The sequence below is a fragment of the Pleurodeles waltl genome, chromosome 11, assembly GCF_031143425.1.
Source record: "Pleurodeles waltl isolate 20211129_DDA chromosome 11, aPleWal1.hap1.20221129, whole genome shotgun sequence".
Classification (NCBI taxonomy): domain Eukaryota; kingdom Metazoa; phylum Chordata; class Amphibia; order Caudata; family Salamandridae; genus Pleurodeles; species Pleurodeles waltl.
The window spans coordinates 567,462,331-567,482,844 of record NC_090450.1 but is presented as its reverse complement, the minus strand read 5'-3'; the positions used below and the strand labels follow the sequence as shown (position 1 = coordinate 567,482,844).

General features: G+C 44.8%; 1 protein-coding gene across 4 annotated transcripts in view; it reads right to left on the bottom strand.

Annotated features, from left to right (window-relative positions):
• The window catches only part of FGFR1 (fibroblast growth factor receptor 1), a 185,599-nt gene that overhangs the window by 158,866 nt on the left and 6,219 nt on the right, over positions 1 to 20,514 (bottom strand). For all 4 annotated transcript variants that reach the window (XM_069214012.1, XM_069214013.1, XM_069214014.1 and 1 more), the window contains exon 2: positions 9,136 to 9,320. In XM_069214012.1, coding sequence (XP_069070113.1) covers positions 9,136 to 9,226 — 91 coding nt within the window. In that variant the 5' untranslated portion in view covers positions 9,227 to 9,320. The remainder of the gene's footprint in view (positions 1 to 9,135; positions 9,321 to 20,514) is intronic.

Here is a 20,514-nt window from a genome sequence, read left to right as displayed (position 1 = left end):
GCCTTCTACCAGGGCCATGAAGGTGGCTACCCTAGAAACAGCACTAAAACTAGACACTCATCAAGTGAGTGATGTATGAGGAGAGCATGCAGTGGCTGGCTGGTGGGCTGTCCATCATACACCCGTGTCCTATGGCTGGTTTCCCCATGCTGGCAGCTGGTCTCTGCAGAAGAATAAGGCCTCTGCCATAGCTGGACAACAGTGCCTGAGGAAAATGTGCAAAAACAACTTTTCTTGTTTCTCTTTTTTTTCTCCTCCCTCCCTCCCTCTCTATCTCTCTTTCTCCCTCTCCCTCTCCAGTCCCACCCCACCACGCCCCAAATAATTACTAGGGACAACTGCACTATCAGTGGCTTAGTAGAGATAGTCAATGAGAATCGGTCGGTGTCAATCTAACGTTTCCCAAGTAAACCAGCATTGGCAAAGCAAATAGGTTTCACTTTTGTTTTGTTCCACATATACAAGAATTCTTGAACTGATGCACTTCAAGATGATTTCATATGTAATGAAAAAGAAAACCAGAAAAGCCTGCAAAATAAGGTAATTGCATAGGATCACACAATTTGGTCAAGCAGGGACACAAGATCCTGTCTGCCCTTTGCTCATTCACTTTTAGCATTGGATGATCCTCTAGGACCAGCAAAGACCATCATTGCCAATGGCCTCTCAACAGAAAGGATGAAAGCCTATTAATGTCCTTTGGTTCACAGTGCTGCCGTCTTTCATGCAGCATCATGGGGGGTGGTCTACAGCCCTTAAACCCAACGATTTAGTGTGAGCAACAAGTAAACACGTTACAAAACATTGGAAAATTACCCAATAGCACAAATAACAGACCTTTATCACTAAACGCTGTAGTGCACAACAGAGGTGCAGCAGTTGGTCAGATCCATATCAGATTTTTAGGATATCCACACAAGATACATTTACACACAATGAATCCATGAAAATCTGACAGAGATTTGGGACAACTCTGAAACCCCTACTATAACCACCTCTCTCCAACTCTATACTACCATTTTTTAAGTCTCACATGTCTTTCACAATACTCACCAGAAGCAACCATACCCAAAGAAATACACATTTACAATTGACAAGAATATGGTACACCATCCTTACCTTATAGGCTCTGAAGTGTGACAGAAAAAATACTGAAATAGCGAATTTAACAAAATGCACACTTTTCCCTCCCATGGGGAAGGTCTTAGGGGCACCGTGGTAGCAATGACTTCCACCGACCCATTTGGAAATCCTTATTTCTGCTGGACCGAAACTGCTTGGAGGAGATTGTAATAACATATCTCCTCACACGGGCACGTTCTGTGCCCCAAAGTCCTGACATTTTGTTGTTCTGAAGGTCACTTTAGCCATTTTCAAAAGGGGGAGCTCAAATAAAGGAAAGAGTTTGGACATGTGCTTATTCACTCGGTTAGTGGAAAGCGGAGGCTTATACTAAGCGGGAACAAGCTGTGGGGTAGGAAGCAAAGCTCTGATGTAAAGCTTGAACTCTTGACGTAAGTCAGAATTCAGCTACAAGATCCCCCATCTAAAAAAGTGTAGTAAAAGGGTAAAAGTCAGAGAAAGACGCAAGAGCCATGGGGATGGGAACATCGCTGCCTGCAGTGCCATGGTAACCTTACAGCACGAATAATCCAATTACACTTGGAGGGAAAGTGACCAGCTGCACGTAAGCCTTCCATCGAAGCCATAATGAGGACCGATATCACAGAGCCACCTCGCAGCCCCTCGCGCCTTATCCGACACATGCACAACAGTTAAGTGTGCACGAGCTGCGCAGCCTGCAAGTAGTGATTGGTCGATGAAGAATATTGGACCTTCACATGAGACCCAGCAAAATTCATCATTGTCAAGGACACTGAATGCAAGGGATACAAAATAAATATATCCTAAAAATATATTGATTTGACCTCATCCTGAAGGACACACTCACTAGAGTAAAGTGAGGTCAACTTTAGTGCCCTCTTGGGAATCTGGAAACCGTGTCTAAATGAATGCAACTATACCTCCCAACGTCACCCCAACAAATGGACAGGTCGGAGTCCCGATTGAGACATTTGAGAGTGGGATTCACCTGTCCAAATATTTGGGTATCCAATTAGCGCACACAGCCCCAACACTTTTGGTTCTCAACATTGAGAGGTTGGGTGGAGGTGCTTCATGCATCTATCAGATTCTGGGATGATCCGCTGTTGTCCCTCATAGGCAGAATAGCTATTACAAAATCGATCCTATTACATAGATGCCTCTAAGCTCATCAGGACACCCTGTATGCGATCCCCAGGCAATAGTTTCAACCCTTGATATTCCTATAGTGGACTTGCTCTTGGGGTATAAACGTAAATGTGTTAGGCTCGCTACACTGAAAAGGACTGTGGTCAGGCGTGTCTTGAGGTTCCATATCTTAAGCTGTACTACATGGCGGCGCAACTACAACACGCAGTTCACTGGCATAACCCAAGGGACAGTTGGGAAAAAAACTGCTTCTAAAGGGCACCCATGATGGATAGTCCCAGCCAGTCCTGCTAATGAGTGGACTGCGGGTTCCTCCTGCCTTCCATCATATTATTCCATTGGTTGCAGACGCCTGGGAGACTGTGGTTTGGAGAGTAATTTGATGCACATCATATGCCCTGGACATGCAATTGTGGGTCGTACAACCCTTCCTAAAAATCACAGACTTCTTCTTGGTGTAGAGATGAAGGATGGAGGTTGTGAAACTATGGGAGACCTCTACCCAGGGGGACAGTTCATCACACAACACAAAGCCATAGAATTATTTTCACTGGGCACATGGCAATACCTTCAATATGCCAAAATCTTAACCACGGCATAAGAGTTGTGGCCGACCTTCCCCAATGTGACCCCTCACTCTTACACCCTGATAACACTACTTGACATGGCCCAAGGCCACAGACTGATTTTTCATTATTATAGTGCATTGCACAAAGATTTCCTGACACAGGCACTCACCATACAGGCCAAGTGAGAGGAGTTATTGGGGGAACTTCTAACAACCAGGCACTTGGTAAAGATCCATGAGAAAGTAGGGATGGTCTGTTCCAAAGTCCAATTCAAGTTGCTACAATACAAATATGTAAACCAGACATACCTCACCTCCGCAAACCAAACACGCCATATACACCACTTGACCGACCAGTTGCACACTCTGCAGGGTCCTAAAGGTGGACTTTATACACATGGTTTGGACTTGCCCGTCCCAGTCTCCTTGGTGGCAAAAAATACTGCAAAACTCTTGATAGGGCCTCTGGGCGGACTGTGCCATTAGAGATACGACAGGTGCTGTTGGGCCTGCTTCCATCTCCCACCAAGGAGTAGGGCGTCTTCCTGCTTGGCCTGCTGTTGGCTAAGCGAGATACATTGATTAAATGGCTTAGTCCAACGCTCCCCACATACACAGCCTACCTAAGAGACGTTTCCTAATGGGCGACTGCAGAAGAGGTGTGAATGAATCATGTCCATAAAGATAAGCTGGAGGATGACTTGAGAGCCTAGTCTGCTATCATATTGGAGTTAAAGAAGCCACAGAAAAGGGCCACCTTTGGGGACGCTCTGACGTTATGCGCCCACAGTGCCCCTTCTTAGATGGGGAGGGTGCGGAGAGAGACCTGCGCTCACAGACAGATAGATGTACCACAGACTTACACGTACCATGTTAGGAACCATTTTGAGCCACTTACTGGGACCAGCACAGGGATGGGGAGGTCAGGGGTTGGGGGGGCAGGGCTATGTTGTTAGTTCAGAGGGTTTGGATATAGACCGTCGGCTGTTTTCATTATGGTCTATCACAAATAACTGTTCTCGATAATGTCCTATGACAACGTTTTTTCAGTATTTAATTCTGTAATGATGCTTTCCATTCCATTCTGCTGAACCTCAATAGAAACCTTATTATTTATTTTTTTAAACGTTAAAAAAAAAAAAAAAAAAAACAGACACCCAAGTATCTCATACCATCCATGTACCATAAACTTCTTAGCCGTTAACACAACACACTGGAGCAGAGACAGCATTTTTTAAACACTTGCTTCCATGGAACACAATTAGTTTTAGCAAGCGTCTTGCATGAATCCTCTACATTTTCCATTTTACCACCAGATAAGTCAGCCGTACAGAAAGCACCACACATGAAAATAGAAACCACATACCCAGGTATTCAGGTAAAGTCTAATGTAAACACCAAAAAATGCTCTATTTGTGGAATAGAACTTGTAGTTTTGTTCTTGGAATCATCGTGCTATGTTTACTAATATCCAGGACTTTCTGCTGCAAGGAGAGACCAACACAAGTGACAACATTTACCTACCCTAATGCAGACTGCACAAGAAAGAGTGACCAATATTTGCTATGAAAATGCTAGGTATTTGGCCCCAGAACGTGTGCTTGCCTATCTGTGACTATTATTTTGCTCCTGTGATCAGGATACAACGCTGGGCCATTAATGCAAGCATTTTGTATTCTTAGAAAGAAAACTACCATTCCTTTAAGAGGTGCTGTATATAATACACCATAGTACAAATGGTTACAATATGTTTTTCGTGGTTTTTATCTAGGGGTATGGTTTACTGTATGGTGGATGATCAGCTAGGACAGACAGGAGACTACATACAGAGATGATTCTATAAAAAACATATTTAAAGGGACGGCACAGTGGGAGTTCTCAGCCTTTCAGGAGTTCAGGTTGGAGGAGGATTCTTCGCAGCTGCTTTTGACAAGGGAGTTGTGGAGTGAGGCGATACCTCCAAGTTGAGCTGCTCCAGTGAAAAGGGTCCATCAAGCTGATCGATCAGAATCTTTTGAGTAGAGCGTATGGTAGCTCAAGAGCAACAAGGAGGGCCTGTTTGAGAGATCATCAACTGGTGCATTAGACATCTTTGAGGACCAGAAGTTTGAACAGAGCCATGTTTTTGGCAGACATACACTCCACCTTGAAAGAACTATGTATGAGAGGTTGAAGAGGATATGGGAGGCAAAATGTATTACTTTGTCCAGTGTGGAAAAAATAGAGCAGTACAACAACTGAGATTGTGTTACAATTTTTTTTAGACAGAACTAACGTATTGAGTAAAGGTTCGGCTCCGTGGAAGAGGTGAGACTATTTTTTCCAAAATGTAACACCTGAAACATGGTAACAAAAGAACAATAAAAAATGACCAAGCCAGGAGTGAAATAGCATGCCAAAGTTTCTGGAGAAAGGGGATAGGAAGAGTCACTATGAGGTAGGAACAGGGTCAGGTTAGGAAATGTGCAAGGAAAAGAGTCCTGCATTAGGGATCGGGCAGCCATCCAGTGATGACCCGAAGGGTAGGTGATGCAAGACAGCAGGTTTGGATTAAAGGTTGGAGACCAGACCAAATGTCCGGGATCAACTTCTTAGGGGATAGGAGAAGCCAAACGAGGAGATCATATCACCAAGCGAGGTGGTGTGGCGACAAGAAGTGAACATAAGACTAAACCTAGGCGGGCACCAACAGAGAGGAAAGCTGCCAGAGAGAGAGGACTGCAGTATGGCTTACTGGTGTATGCCACATAAAGTAATGTTCATTTGTTATGAACACTAAATTTTAATTGGTGTATTATTTCTTATAGAATGTTAATACTACACCTAACAAAAGGCTACATGGACTTGATAGCTTTGTTCAGAGTTGTACTCAGAAAGTAAGTGGTTCCTTATAAAGCATAACATTGTCAACAATAAGACAGTAATTAGCCACATTCCGATAAAAAAAAAAAAAAAAAATCACAAAACTGAAAATGCAATATTTTTACACATGGCTAGTTTACGTAAACATTCTTCCTATTTCTACTTTCTAAAAAAATAATAATAATGCTTTATGCTTTTTTCATTTATATTTGTTTTTCATGTGATCCTTGCCATTCTACCAATGGTGGAGTCTTTCGTATACTGTAATAGGTGACGGTGGCATCCATCATTTGCGATCATGCACGTTTTTAGATCTCTATGAACCACTATGCAGTACAAAGTTGTTGCTTCTGAAAAATAGTTATTTGTGTCTCATGGTGCCCATAGGTTTCATTTCATATTTTTGCCCACTGAATTTCCCAGTTTTTCACAAGGCACAAGGTCAACAACATCTATGCCAAGAATAACTCCTTTAGAGCCATTTAACTGGTCAACTGGAATTCACAGCACTAAATAATGAGACCACATGATTTCTAGCTTACTACGGGGTTCATTGCTTTTAGTGTAATATTTCTACAGACAGAACAAGGCAGTAAATACAAAGGCAGTGGGCAGGCAAACATATTTCTAGAAAGAAAACTTTTCTTTCTGAACAAAATAACTGCAACTTGGCTGGTCTGATTGCCCGACGTCAATCTGCTCTTTCTTTTGCATCTAGCAATGTTTGATTCAAAATAAAAGCCATCTGCAAAGTGTGATCTGTTTATTTCACCAAACCAGGAAATTGTGATAACCGCAGCTCGGTTGCATCTTGAAGAGTTTAAATAACTGATGCACCATAGTTAATAGGACATCAAATGCACTGAAGGAATATGTTGGCCGTAGTGAGCTGAAGCAGCAGGTGAGGCCACTAATATTTCCAAGGAGATTATTCCATTTGCAAAGCACTTAAAGAAAAGAAGTTCCTGCAACTTTAGCTGGACAACAATCGAACACACATCTTTGACAAGGGCAGTTCACGGGATGGCCTAGGGGACAGGACAAGACACCTGCACCAAATTAGTTTGGAGCAACAAAACGATTTCAGTTTCAATTTGGGAGTTAATTTCCAGGCAGTCCTGCTTAGTGGTCTCAGCCTGTGGAAGAGCGATTGAAAAACCTCAGGATTTTATCAAACATACAGAACGATGGATGGGTGGTGGTGGTAAAACTGGAGTTCGCTTTCATCCTAAAACGACTTCCTTAATCTACAGTCTTCCCTTTGCTCTCGCATTTCGAATCTCCCTCTTCGGGAAAAAGCGTTTCTTCAGTTTCCCGAAAATTAAAGATTGTTTTCATGCGAGTGCAGTGGGGAGATGGCGCCAACACAGAGATGGTGTCCAAGGACTGCCTTCAACACAGCGCTCCCTCCACTCTCAAGAGAATCCCTCCCCATACAACAGGCAGTATGAGGACGGAAAGCACAAACTGGTAACATTAGCTTATTATCACACCGATAACCTCGATTCAAAGCTCTCGGGATTTCGCCAAGTCAGATGAACAAGGTGAAACGACGTCAACGTGCAGAAAAGGGCGAGATTGGCAGAGTAACCAGCTATAGGTTTCACAGACCAAAACCTGGAACTCCCCTCTATGGGGCTCATGCAGGCTCTCAGCCGGAACATTTTCTTTCAAATTGGAAAATCTCATTTTCGCCCACAATGCTGTGGATCACACTCATTTCGCTGTTGCTAGCTTGCCAACTCTGAGGCAGCTGTATTTGGGAGGATGACGTCAACGCAAGTTTGGGGGAGGGGGAGGAGGTCTGCCACCCCACTTCTCTTGATTCCAGCTGACATTGGCCAGTATGCAAGGCGATTATCCAAAATAGCGCACAGACACCGTCCTAGCCTTTCTTGTAATGTGCAAAAATAAATCGCGTTTCCATAGGGCGTGGATTACGTGATTGTAACACAAAAATACCACTACATTCACTCGCCAACCAACATGGTAATATATTGTGAAAGGGGGAAGGTGGGGGGGGGGGGGGGGTGGAATGATAAGATATGAGAAGGCCCATGAAAGGCCAACTAGGCCACAGATCAAATAACCATCCAAAGCCATTAATCGTATACGCATTAATGAAAACACCACAACAGATGTTTCAACCAAATTCGAACAATAGGTCAAAATGGCCTCCACATCAGGCGTGGCTGCCGCGCTCATGACCAGTGTCTGCAGTTGCCGACAGGACGAGCGCCTAATGCCTGCATGTCTCGTGGTCTGGAGCGCACACAGTGCACCACTCAGAGTGGCCACTTAAAAACACACCCCACAAGAAAGTGGCTGACTTGGACCACAAGCCCTTGTTGCTAGGCTAGGCCAGGCCAGACACAATAACATGAAATGGCGGACAACTAAAAACCACCTTTGCTCGAGGATATGGCAAATGAACAAACCATACATTAGTAAGAAGTGGACGGAAAATGCTGAATTAATTTTTTTAACTCTGGATATATGCCAGCTGTCTGGTTTTAGAAAACATTAGGTCAAGGCCACAGCGCAAATCAGCTGAAGGTAGACTGAGGTTCCTGCTGCAAATGGACCAAGTATATGTTCGTTTCCTCGGTAGTATTGCAAACGGAGCCTGGGAGCGCCATTATTAATGCAAAGGGGTACAATGGAGCAGGATAAGTTTTATATACACACATCTGTTTAAAACAATTCAGATTCGGTACTAAAGCGATCCAACGCATGTATAACATTTTAACACATATAGTGAGGAAAGACAGTGCAATGGCAAAACCAGTTTTCTGCCAGCAGGGGACAGTAAACGCAGAGGTTAAAGATTAGACTGAACAATTTGTTGCTGAAGAAGTCACTTTTAAACAGCACCGTGTGTCTGAAAATGTGCCAATGCTGGTGCATTTTAAAAGATCTCTGCATTAAAAAATAAATATATGGTAAAATAGTAGTGTTTTTCTCACATTGACTGATGTAAATAAAGGGTATGATCTGGTGATGACCCTTATGAGGAAACATGAAGACTCCTCAAGTGAGGAGTCTCCTGCGGGACTTTAAGCCAAGCCCTCATTGACCACCAATAAATCTACCTACAAAGGCTTCCGACCATGCCAACTATGGCTCTGCTCACTGGGCTCCCTTTTTTTGGCACATGCCTGGTTTTTGAGACAAAATCAACTTCCCCTCAAAGGAAGGAGGCGAGAACCACCAAGTTGTCAGCATGTGACAATCTGTAGAGGTGACACAGAATGGTGTATCCCTCAGGAAGACACCCGTGAGAGACATGTTTGATGCGAGTGAAGTGTACATTACCGTATGGTGTTATGTGCACAACATGCGATAGTGTGTGGGACCTGTTTGATGCGAGCGAGGTGTACATTACAGGTGGTGTTTTGTGCTCAGCACACAATGTGTAGGGTATGCTTGGTCCAGAGGTGGCATCTGCTTACCTTGTTCGGGCAGCGTGGGCGCGGGCCGTGCAGCTGAGAGGGTGGCCATGACCAGCATGGCCCAAAACACGAGGTGCCTCCAGGACAGCATCCCTGCTCCGCTGCTACTGGCCGCCAGCTGGGCACGGGCAGTCCATGGGGAATCCAGTCTTAACCAGCTTCTAGAGCACAGCTGTTCCCAAAACCTTCCAAGGGGGGGGAAGAAAGCAATGCTCAGTACAAAAGCAACACATACAGTCAACAACCAATAACAGAAGCCACACAGAGAAAAACAGAGACAATAATACAGATACACCTACAAAAACCACACAACACAGAGACCCCGATTAACACCTATACAGAGAAACCCCATATAATATGAGACTGTCCAGTGCGTACAAACTACAGTAAACATAGAGAACCCAAAGAAATCAATCACACAGCAAAATCACAGTGAACTCAAGACTCCAAATAGAACAACCACCCATGCAGGAAACTATACTATGTTAGCTGAACACGCTTCAGAACCCATGCTTTCAGCCAAACCCCTTGCTTTGGCCGACAATGGGCCCTCAAGCCCAGACAGCCTGTCAACAATTATGTACCACATAAGTGAAGCCTACAAACAAGGTCACCGCCTTAAGTCAGGTAACACGGCCCTAAACTCTGAAGTCCAAGTACTCCTTTAGACGTAATCCAAATTTTGGGGCCCGACTCACAATTAGTATTAGTACAGGGGAACTCTTACATATTCTTGTAGGACTTTTGAGAATCAGCTCCTAAAATGTCCAACTCCCTGTTAGTAATAGTGATAGAAGGTACAGTCCTTTCTTCTTGTTTTAATTATATATGAAAAGCCCCTAAACATTCCCATTTTAGATGTTTTAAGCCCACCTTACAGGGCATGTAACAGTACATACAAGTAATACAGAAGTACTTATTTACATTCTCCAAAGTGCCTCTCTGAATAGGTCTGTTATTTAAATGCTTAAAATGCCAATTCTGGTCATGTGACTGGGACAATGCGAAACATGACAAAGGCAACAAGCTGTTCCACTCCTGTAGGCACCTCGGGAGAGATCTGTAAGGATACAGTAATCTGCTTGCTTTGTAAACTGAATGGAACAATATATATATTTAAAGGGGATGGGGTATTTCTCGTGGTCATCTGGAATTAATTCGAGTGAGTACTAATATACTTTTTGTGGTTACTAAGTCCAGGCAATAAGAACGCAACAGCTCTTCTAACCTCACGGATCTGATTGCATCAGGAGGGCAGTCTAGGTGAAAGTAGGCTGCGGTACTAATGCAGGGTACTGCAACCTTTATCTGGAGCCCAGGTTCTCCCGCCCAACTGATTATGTAACTCGCTATTGTGACGTATGGGCAGATAAACCACGCGCCCTTCCTCGAGCCCCAATCATACACCTTAAAGGTGAAAGGGGACCCGCCCCTGCAACCACCAACGGCCAAGCACCGAAAAACAAACAAAAAAAAACCCCAAAAAAAACAAACACACAATTTAATGTCCAGTCAGCGGATGTTATTAGGTTAAAGAGGGCCTTAGGTCGGCCACTGACACAAACCATGTAGCAGGACTCGGGTTATGACGAGTTCAAGGAAAATAGGTGGGGGGATCCTCCTTCTGCCGGGTTCCATTACGGTCTATAAGAAAGCGCAGGGATTGCAGCCCGTACCCAAAGGAAAAAAAAAAAAAACAGAAAAAAAGAGGGAAAAACACGCGTCCCTTTCGGCCTAATCTCCACAGCTCTCTTATCAGGATGATAAAGGACGAGGTGGGAGTGCACACCAGGCACGTTTGGAAATCTATTTTGGGCATTTTCTGCCCTGGCCTAGTAAACCCCACCTTGACAGTTTATGATCGGACACAGCAACACGCACTACAAATAAAAGAGTGACAAGAGGGGTGGACACAGGAAACTTGGCTGGTAGCTCTGTGCAATGTTCAGAGGCTTTTAAAGGAACAGCCAGCACCCAGGCGACAACACGAACCTGACCTCCGACCATTTCCCTGGAGGGCTAGTGGTGGCAGGCGCCATCCGACCATGCCACAGTTAAACCGAGCTCCAGTAGAAATTCACTGAGCTCTAGAGAGTGGACTCGGCCTGGTGGGGCAGGCGATGGGAGTACACCGGGCCAGCCAGCCGCTGCTGCCTTGAGCCAACACTGTTTACTCACTGGCACAGGGCAGACGCTTGTGAAGTTCAGCAGATGCACAGCCAATGTGTCATGGGCCCTACTGCAAAAAAGGAAATGACCCACATGGCTGCTGTTTGACCTGAGAAATACACCAATACTTAAGGCCTCTGGGCACCCACTGCACCCAGGGCAGCTGCGCCTCTGAAGTTTACTCTGCCCTCAGCACTTGTCTGTTCTCCTCTGGCTGTCAAATTCGGTCTGACAGTGGTGTTTTTGGATACCCAGGCTTCAACCTCATTACCCCCACACTCACTTTGAAGTTTTGCAAGCCGCATTTTTGTTTTTATTGTTGATCTGTGACCTGCTGTCACAGGTGAACTGGTTCACAGGCCCCACGCTGTGATGGACCATGATTAGCAGTCAAAAGGTTTCGCAGAAATGTCAGCAAGTTTTTTGATAAGTGGGTTTTCCTTTTGATCAAGTTTTTTTTATTTTAAAGAGTTTCTCTTTGAGTTTGCGGGGAAAGTCATCCAACATCTCAACTCCTAAATCGCCGTGGAGGGCCCTCAGCACCGACAGTCCCCTCAGTCTATCATCTCTGGATGCCAAAGCAGGCTACTGGTGGCTTTAGGCACACCGGGTGAGTGACAAGGTGCAAGGCTGTCTGCGACTACCATGGAATGCCAGAGCAGATGGAGCCCGATGGTAGCACAGGCAGGACAGTTCTGGTGACAATGTCCTTTGTCCATACTGAGCCACAGCAGCATCCCCAGAGGGAGAATAGCTGCTCAGCTCCAGTCCACACAGGGAATCAGAGCTGGGACCCTAAAAGTAGAGGGACAGAAGAAGGAGTTTGGTGGACGTAGGACCACGGAAACACCCAGCAGCACCAGGAATTGGAAATGGGACAGATTGCCGTGAAATAGGCCTCGGCTGCCCTAGTGTGCCAGTGACACTATGTCCGAAGCATAACGAGCAGTTAGGTGGCACATTTGCAGTTCCCTATACAGTGCTTAATTTATAACAGAAAGGAGTGCTCGTGCCCCAAGCTCTGTGCAGAAGCCCTTGGCCTGTGCAACTGAAGTCAGTGCGCCACATGCTGCGCCTAGTTCATGCCTTCTCCCTTTGTGACCAGTTTTCGCTCCCCTCCTCCGTAATTCCAAATTGTTTGTTTTTCCCTTTCTTGTTCTCAGTAAATATCTGATGTGAAAAAATAAGTGCTGGTTCTTAAAAATAAGTGCCGGGCACCCCACCAGCATCCGCTGGCTCAAATAAAGCGCTGCATGCACAGAAATAGGCTTAATGCCTTTTTGTATGTTGTATAAAACGTGTTTCCTTGGTATTGCCTAAGGATACGTTTAGTTGTCTAGCCAGCCTCATGTTATCCAAAAAGCTCATAATAAAGAAACCAATACATTTGTAGATACAGGTGGTTTTGATTCATCTTCTTCATCCACTGGCCTATTCAAGTGTCATTCACATTTTGCTCCCGCCCACCACTGTAGACAGCAGGGAGCACTTGGTCAGCCCATTTCAGCCATTGGCAGTCTTACACTGTGAGAGATGGAATTTTCCCTGATTTAATGTATACCCCCCGAAAATGAAGTCTTGTGTGACAAGGCTAGTTTGCCTTGGCACTCCTTTATTTAATTTTGCATGGCCTACTGGCTGTGCCAATGCTAGTATTTTTGATGCAGCGAGGTGCAATTTTTCAGATGGGTACAATGGCCAGGTGAGCACCATTTTGGTGTGACAAATTAATCTGCTCCGCACCTGGCCTCTGAGCTACGCACACAAGTTTCTGATAGACAATAATACATTTCCTTCTATGATGGAACACAGCCTAAGGGTGCCATAGCATACATTAAAATACAGAATTATGTGTATATCCTTCCTTAATAACTGGCCTAAAACATTTGCCTTTCAGCTAATGCAGAAGCATTATGCACCTACCCAGTCTGGTAAGCAACTCTGATCCCCACTCACTGCACCTTCATCCTTCATGGATGCCTAGGCAGATTCCTTAGCAAGCCTGGTCCATTAGCTGAACAGCAAACTGGCAGAACAGACATTTTAGGTTCAGCCTATCAGACAGCACCATCTGTCCTATTGCAAAATAACTATGGTCAGCTTACAAAGATTTTACCAGTGGATATTAAGTCCGTACACTGCTTACCATTGGTTGGCTTTATTGCCACTCGCTTGCCTTGCCCATTTTGTGTTTGTCCCTCCCCAGGTGCAAATCCTCTTTACCTGTGTCCTTCCACTTCTCACTTTTCGGGAAATATTTTTCTTGTTGCTAAAGCTCTCCACAAGTGCATATGTTTTTCAGCTGTCTCTGATGTGTTCTTCACTCCCAGCTCCTCCTCCATGTTGCTCACCCTGTGCGCTTCCAGCCCCCCACACTGCTCTTGTTCATGGTCTTCTTTCACCTTATCCCACCCTCTGTGTTGCCCTCTGTAGTCCATGTGCTTCTGTGGTGTTTTCTTCCTCTTGTGCTTCTTTCACTACTCCCTGTGTGCTACTTTTTCTTCACCCACTCTTCCGTTACACCCCCAGTCCCAAACAACCAGGCCTTTTTTTAGTGGCATTTTCGTGCGTAAAAAAAAAAGTGTTTTTTTTTTTTTACATTACTGAGCCAAGTGATCCCTGCCATCCTGGATAAAAACACATGCATCCATCCGCATGTGGACTCAAGCACATCATTTGACATACCAGTCGTGACCCCACCTTTTTTGTTTTATTTTGACAATGTTTTATGCCATTCTGACGCCGTATAGCACCAGCAAAAGCAATTGCCAAAGCCAATAGGTTCCAACAAGACCTACTGACGTGGTTAACACTTGTTCACTAGCAGCATCCTCCCTCAGTGAACATTCAGAGGTTGGCGACTGATCATTGGCTTCAGGCATACACAAAGTATGCGTAAACTTTTAACTGTCAGCGTTTAACATTTGAAGCACTCAGACATGGAAGCTACACACTGGGTGTTCTTAAGTGGAAATGTACACACCAGAGCACGGTAGTGCATAGGTAACACGGAACAGAATACTTTTCTGCAACCATTTTAGCAGATGTTTTATCATGCCCCCTCCCCCTTTTTCAAAACTTGATCTGGAAAATATTTGGCACCCTAGCTTGTTGCTTATGTGCTACAACAAGTCTGATGTGGTAGGTACTAATTCAAACTTCTTGTCCAGACAGACGGAAGAAAAGCAACACAAACTGGTAAATTAAAGGCTATTCTAAAGTTTGGGGGTGTAGCCACTGTCAAGTGTCAGGTACAACCATTAAAGAAACACAGATCAGTTCTCGCCCCCTGCGTGGCCGCACTGAAGTTATTTCACAAAATTCATAGATCCTAGCATTGCCCAGATCGCATGACACTCTCAATCAGGCCAGAATAGCAATCTCAGAGCAGAGTTGTTTTACCCACCGCAGGATGCCAAGCTAGAGCCTATGGTAGAGAGCGGAGGGTGTTGTGGGTACGGCATGCCAGGGACTGGGCAGGCTTCTCTGCTCCACGAGTATGGACCAAAGTCACAGCGCATGCGCCACTCCCCAGGCTCAGTGTACATGTACTGGGTTAGCGCACAGGGAGGTGGGTATTTGAGGGCTAGGCTGAATTTAGCTGCTATATGCGTACCCGTGGACACTGTTTAGTGTCTGTGAGGGGCCTGCACCTTGATCCAGACAGTGACAGCCCCTGCACTGGCAAGCAGTGCCTTGTGACTCTGCAACACCTCACAATGCGACAGAGCTCTGTCCACATCGGACATGTACGGCCTACAGCTCTGCAGAGAAGGCACACCGCGACTGGGAGACACGTGGATGCGACTGTCTTCCTTCCTCTGACAGCTCTCTGCTCTGAGCTGCGGACACGGCAGTGGAGAGAGGCAGCCTTATTTTATGGGTGCTCGAAAAGAGCACAAGGGCCAGACTGAAGAGAAAGCACCTACGTGGGAGGGAGAGGCCCCAGCGGATTTAAATGTTATCGAAGAAAGACTACATAGGATTCCTGAATTCAGAAGTGAATCTTAAATATTAGCACTGGGAGAGCTCGTAGCATTGTTAAAAAGTCTTATTTATGTAAGCAACAGTGAAACAGATCTTATTGATTTGCTTAGCTCATGATAATATGTCACAAAAGATAAAGAAAATGTCACATATGTTTATGGCAACCACAGTAATGCCATAAATAACCTAACTAAATATTTAGCAACTATGTGGGTAGAAGGTAAAGTAGATTGTTTTCGACCAGGAACGTCCAACCTGACAAAAGCATGCCCCCCGGCCCCCACAAACCGAAGGAGGGCACAGTAGGATATTCAGGACAATACCCATCAGCCACCGTATTCGAGAGGCCGGGCTAGGCACAGTCAGCTGTACATCGGGCACGAGTCTGCCGTCCGGCCTACTTTGCACAGGCCTGGTCAGCCCTTCAGAGGCCCCTGCCTGACTGGAACTCTCGGAACGGCCCGGTTGGCTTGGGGCCTTCCAGTCACACGGCCTTGTCTGTTCTGTTCCCAGCTCTCGGTCTGACAATTGCAGTAATGTCACAGAGACCTCTCTCGGGCCTGAGTCAGGCTTGCACACCCCGTCCTCTCGAATTCCTTTGTCCCACATATCTGCCATGCGCCCACTGCACGCTCATGTGGCATTTCTTTCCTCTGCCAACCAGGCTCAAACATCGGGGAACTAGCGTGCGTCCGGCCTTTCAATGACGAACTGCGAATGAAGCCCATTAAGGAATTAACTGGAAATCACCCTCCCGCCTCTGCACTGCTAACAAGCGTCAAAAGTCAACTCAGAGATTACATTCCACAGAGGACTCAGCATTGCGTGGCCAACAGTGTCATAACAGGATAATGGTAATTGCAAGACAAAAATTATTTTATAAAAATCCTTCCTTTATGAAAGAAAAAGAAATTGAAAACAGAAACTTTGAATCTCTCCACACCTCTCTAGCTGAGAGGGCCAGACACAACCCGATTGACTAAAGAAACACTGGCAAAGCCAATAGGTCGGGCACCACATTTTGCAACAGTTGTCTTGACACCTTTTTTTTGGTAAAACCTTTCGGTTGAGGGATACACTTAAGAAAAAAAAAAAATATATATATATATATATATATATATAGAGAGAGAGAGAGAGAGAGAGAGAGAGAGAGAGAGAGAGAGAGAGAGCTCAAATATATTTTAAAAAATGTAAGTCTCAAATATGGCACTGAAGTGAACTACTTTGTGTGCTGATGTGGTTCCTGTGAAAGAGGAAAATGCTGTAAATGATGTCAGCCTCTATTTGAAGAGGACCACATGCTATATGCTGTATTGGGTGGAATAAAGATGCGAATGACAACAGTCCAATGTGGGAAAAGGGATGTCTGAAAGTCCCTACAACTGAGTATAATATACACATATTTTAAGAAGTGGCTGGGGAGTTTGACACTTAACAAGGGCCTTTGGGAACTAGAGGCATCTGGATGCTCAGGCGAGACCCAAGCCTTTGATAGAGCCATTCAAGGGTCCACGACTCGGGATCAGGATGCAACCGTAGGCTAATGCACAACTAAAGAAAAAGTTCCACCCAACACGTTTTCAGTTCTAAAAAGTCCACAGTAAAAGAACCCCAGCATTCGTCAGTCATTTTCGTTTTTCCCCATGTAACTTGTTATTTTTTGTCACTTTTAATGGCTGAAAGGTAACACTTCATAGCTGCCACCCATCTCTCTCTTTTCTAAACTAGATACATTATTAGTGGAAGGAAGGCACGTGTTACATTATTGCTCTGGGTATGTGCTTGTTGCAACTGACATGAGCACAGAACACAGTAACAATGTAACACGTGCCTTTTTACTTGAAACGTGCCAGTGAAGAGCATTTGGGTTAAAGGGACAAAAGGTATACTGGAAAACGAAAAATAACTGGACGATTCTTGTATTCGGTACTGCAGGCTTTAAGGGGGCTGTGGCACCCTTATTAACGAACAAAGGCTAGACCAATCCACTCGATAAATACTTTTTTTGTTATTTTTTTTAATCGCCCTATAAAAAAAAACATTACACCAAATATTGGGACTGGATAGTTTTCGTTATTAAAATAAAAATGGCAGAGTGGTGTGTAGAGTTACATTCTCATTTCTGAGGGGCCTAGCCCTGAAAAGGCGCCTTGCAAAATACAGAACCAGGCATGAGACCCCTTCCACGAGTTAGGCCGCAGCTCTCTCTCCAAGGTCAACCTGTGCCACTAGGATCTGATAGACTCCAAAGGGCAAAGCTGTGTCTCCAGTGGTAGACTAGCACACATCACAGACCAAAGCCTCAGGCCGCAGCCCCCACTCTGAGAACTTTAAGAGAAGACTTAACTACGTGAATATGATCATATATAACTTAGACTCGGGGTGCATTTATAAAGAGATCACCAGCTAAGGCCTTTCACACCTGGAAGCCTGTGGTGGATAAGGGTGAACTTACACAAATCAGGAACATTGCTAGGTAGGGTGACCAGGTAACATGTAACCAACAATACCCAGAGTAAAGAAGGGCGCTCAAGATATGGAAAACTTACAAAATGCGTTTCTGATAAAAGATGGGCACAATGATTGAGTGCTTTTACTACATACTGAAAGCACTGAACAATCATCATAGCTAAGAAAACCAGTTTTTTAAAATGCCTTAGATTAGCTCCGCATGGGATACCGTGATGGAAATACTTAAGTCCTTGTTGATGCCCATTCCCCCACCTTCCAACTCACAGAATGCCACAGTGTGTCACACAATATCAGCTCCCATCACACAGTCACCTACTGGAGAGCATACTATTAGCTGGAAACCCCAGCAGACAGCAGGTTTCCAGCTAATTGTTTTGAGTGTCTGCTCAGCCCCATGTATGTTATGTAGAGTAAAGAGACCTCCCCAGGAAGTCAGCAGCAGCCTGGAAGCTTTGTTTTTTCTGCTTAGGGGTGAAGACAGTGAATTTAGGTGTCTTGTGCTGTGCTTGTCACAAGCCCCGCCCCCCCACCCCCTTAAAGACCACCCCCTTCTCATACACTGAAAAGTTTCACAAGCTGGCAGGTCTGCATTATCCCATGTGCCTGCATGTCCAACAGGTAGAGAAACTGCAGGAATTCTGAGGTTTAATGTCTAGCTGTGATCTCCTGTCACCACTAGAACTGGTTCAGTTGCCCTAGTCAGTCCGAGATTGCTGGTGTTCCCTTCAGGAGAGGGCCTCTCCTGCAGTTCCAGGTGGACTGTTCCCATGAGGTGCAGCATCAGTACTGACTTACATAAGGAAGACACTGCCTAAAATAGCCCAGTGAGTGAAAAATGATGGGTTAGAATGCTAGAGTGACTGGCGGTGATTAAGACTATTTGCAAGCATTCCTTCCATCATCTTTTGTGTGTTTAATGTAAAGCCCTATATGGCCAAGGATGTGCCTAAACGTGGGTCCCTTTCTCCCTATACCATAATATCCAAGCTATACCTCACAGGCCAGGCCTAATAAGGCTGAAAGCAGCAAGATGTTGCTTATATTGCTTTCTGAAGAGAAGCTCTCCTGGCAGCCAGGGTTCGACGGTTCACATAAGGTAGGCCTACTGCCTTGCATAGCCCCCAGGCAGTTGAGGTTCTTGACCTCTTCACATGAGCCTAGACAAGTGCAAGCTAGCCCACCCTATTGATGCCTCTGCACATTCACTGAAAGAAACCTTGCCCAATTGGATGCAAGTTCAACCAAAGAATCAGAAATGTCTCCTCATACCACATCTTTACCCATAGCGTGCTGCAGCAAAACAGCGGGTACCACCTTTTTAACCATGAACAGAATTGCCCCACTATTGCTGAGGTTCACACCAAACACTATAAACAAATTTCAAGAGCAAATCATTAATATCTGATGACATCTCCGAGCCTTGGTGTGATGCCAATGACAAGGTTGACAACCAATCTTTTGTAATCATGGTTTGAGCCCTACATACAACACGTCAAGAAAAAAAACTAAGGTTAGTGTCCAGTGTAACCCAAACTCAGGAGAGCTGGATGCCATGCTTTCAGGATAACTCTTGTACATGCAATTGATTCCAGTTTTGAGTCACTGTGTGCATATTGATCAAATGTGCTCACTTTTTGAATTAGTTGCAAGATAGCCCCATCTCCACAATCACCCATAGCTACACTTGGGCGATAAAGAAAAGTGAGGATAAAACAACCACAAGAAAGCCAACAGGCAACTACCACAGCCTTACCATACAACAATTTGCAATACATAAAACAAATGCCAAAACTGAAGAAGAAAACAAGCATTGGTATAGCCAACCGTTCTAGTGTTGGTTGTCAGCCTCTTGACTTCGTAATTGCTTGTTTCATTTTATTTTATCATGGTTTTGTTTTGCAAAACATTGTTGGGAAAACTGATGGCCCCTTGTCAATCAAAAAAACGACATTTTACTGAAAGCAAAAATACTTTTGCCTCAAAGGTATGCATTGCCCCAGTAATCGTTGCACTGAAGAGAAGAACTACATTGTGTGTTGTCCTTTGTAAAAGGGAAGAATGCTGTCATTCACTGCGAACTAACTTGACCAACTGAAGTGGGCTGACCCATTGCCCCATGCTGTCTGCTGCAGTGGGCAGAAAAAAAATGTGAATGACAAAACAACAAACCAATGGATAAAGAGGGCTGGCTACCTAGAAAATGAAAATGCCTATAATTGATTGTATTACACATCATTTTACTCAACTGAAAAATGATTTGCCAACGCCAGACATTCAAAAGTGACTATTACTCATATCCAATGCCAGTCCACAGGCTGGGCTGAGAAATTCCTCATTCCCAAAACAAAACTCACACTCGCAATGAAATACACTTTGGATAAGACAAAAGGCCCAAGCACTTTATCTTATTTCACATAGAGCAGAGAGGGCAGTTGATACATTAGGTAAACACCATTTACCTCCCATGTATCACACCATGCACCGAACCATAGTATCAGAAACCACCCCTCAGCAAGAGTCAAAGAGGGAGGACAGAGGCTATGCTATCTGCCTTCTTGATGACCGAAGACATTTTTACTCAACACCATCTGTCCAATAGTAGGGATGTCTGTCAAGAAACACAAAGAAACTCAATACAGCAGGAAGCAAAGGGCAGGGTGTGAAGAGCTGTACGCTTCTATGAGGGAGATAGACAAGCTAATGTGAGAAAAAGGGCCACAATGCCCTTTATCAATCTGCTATTAAATGCTC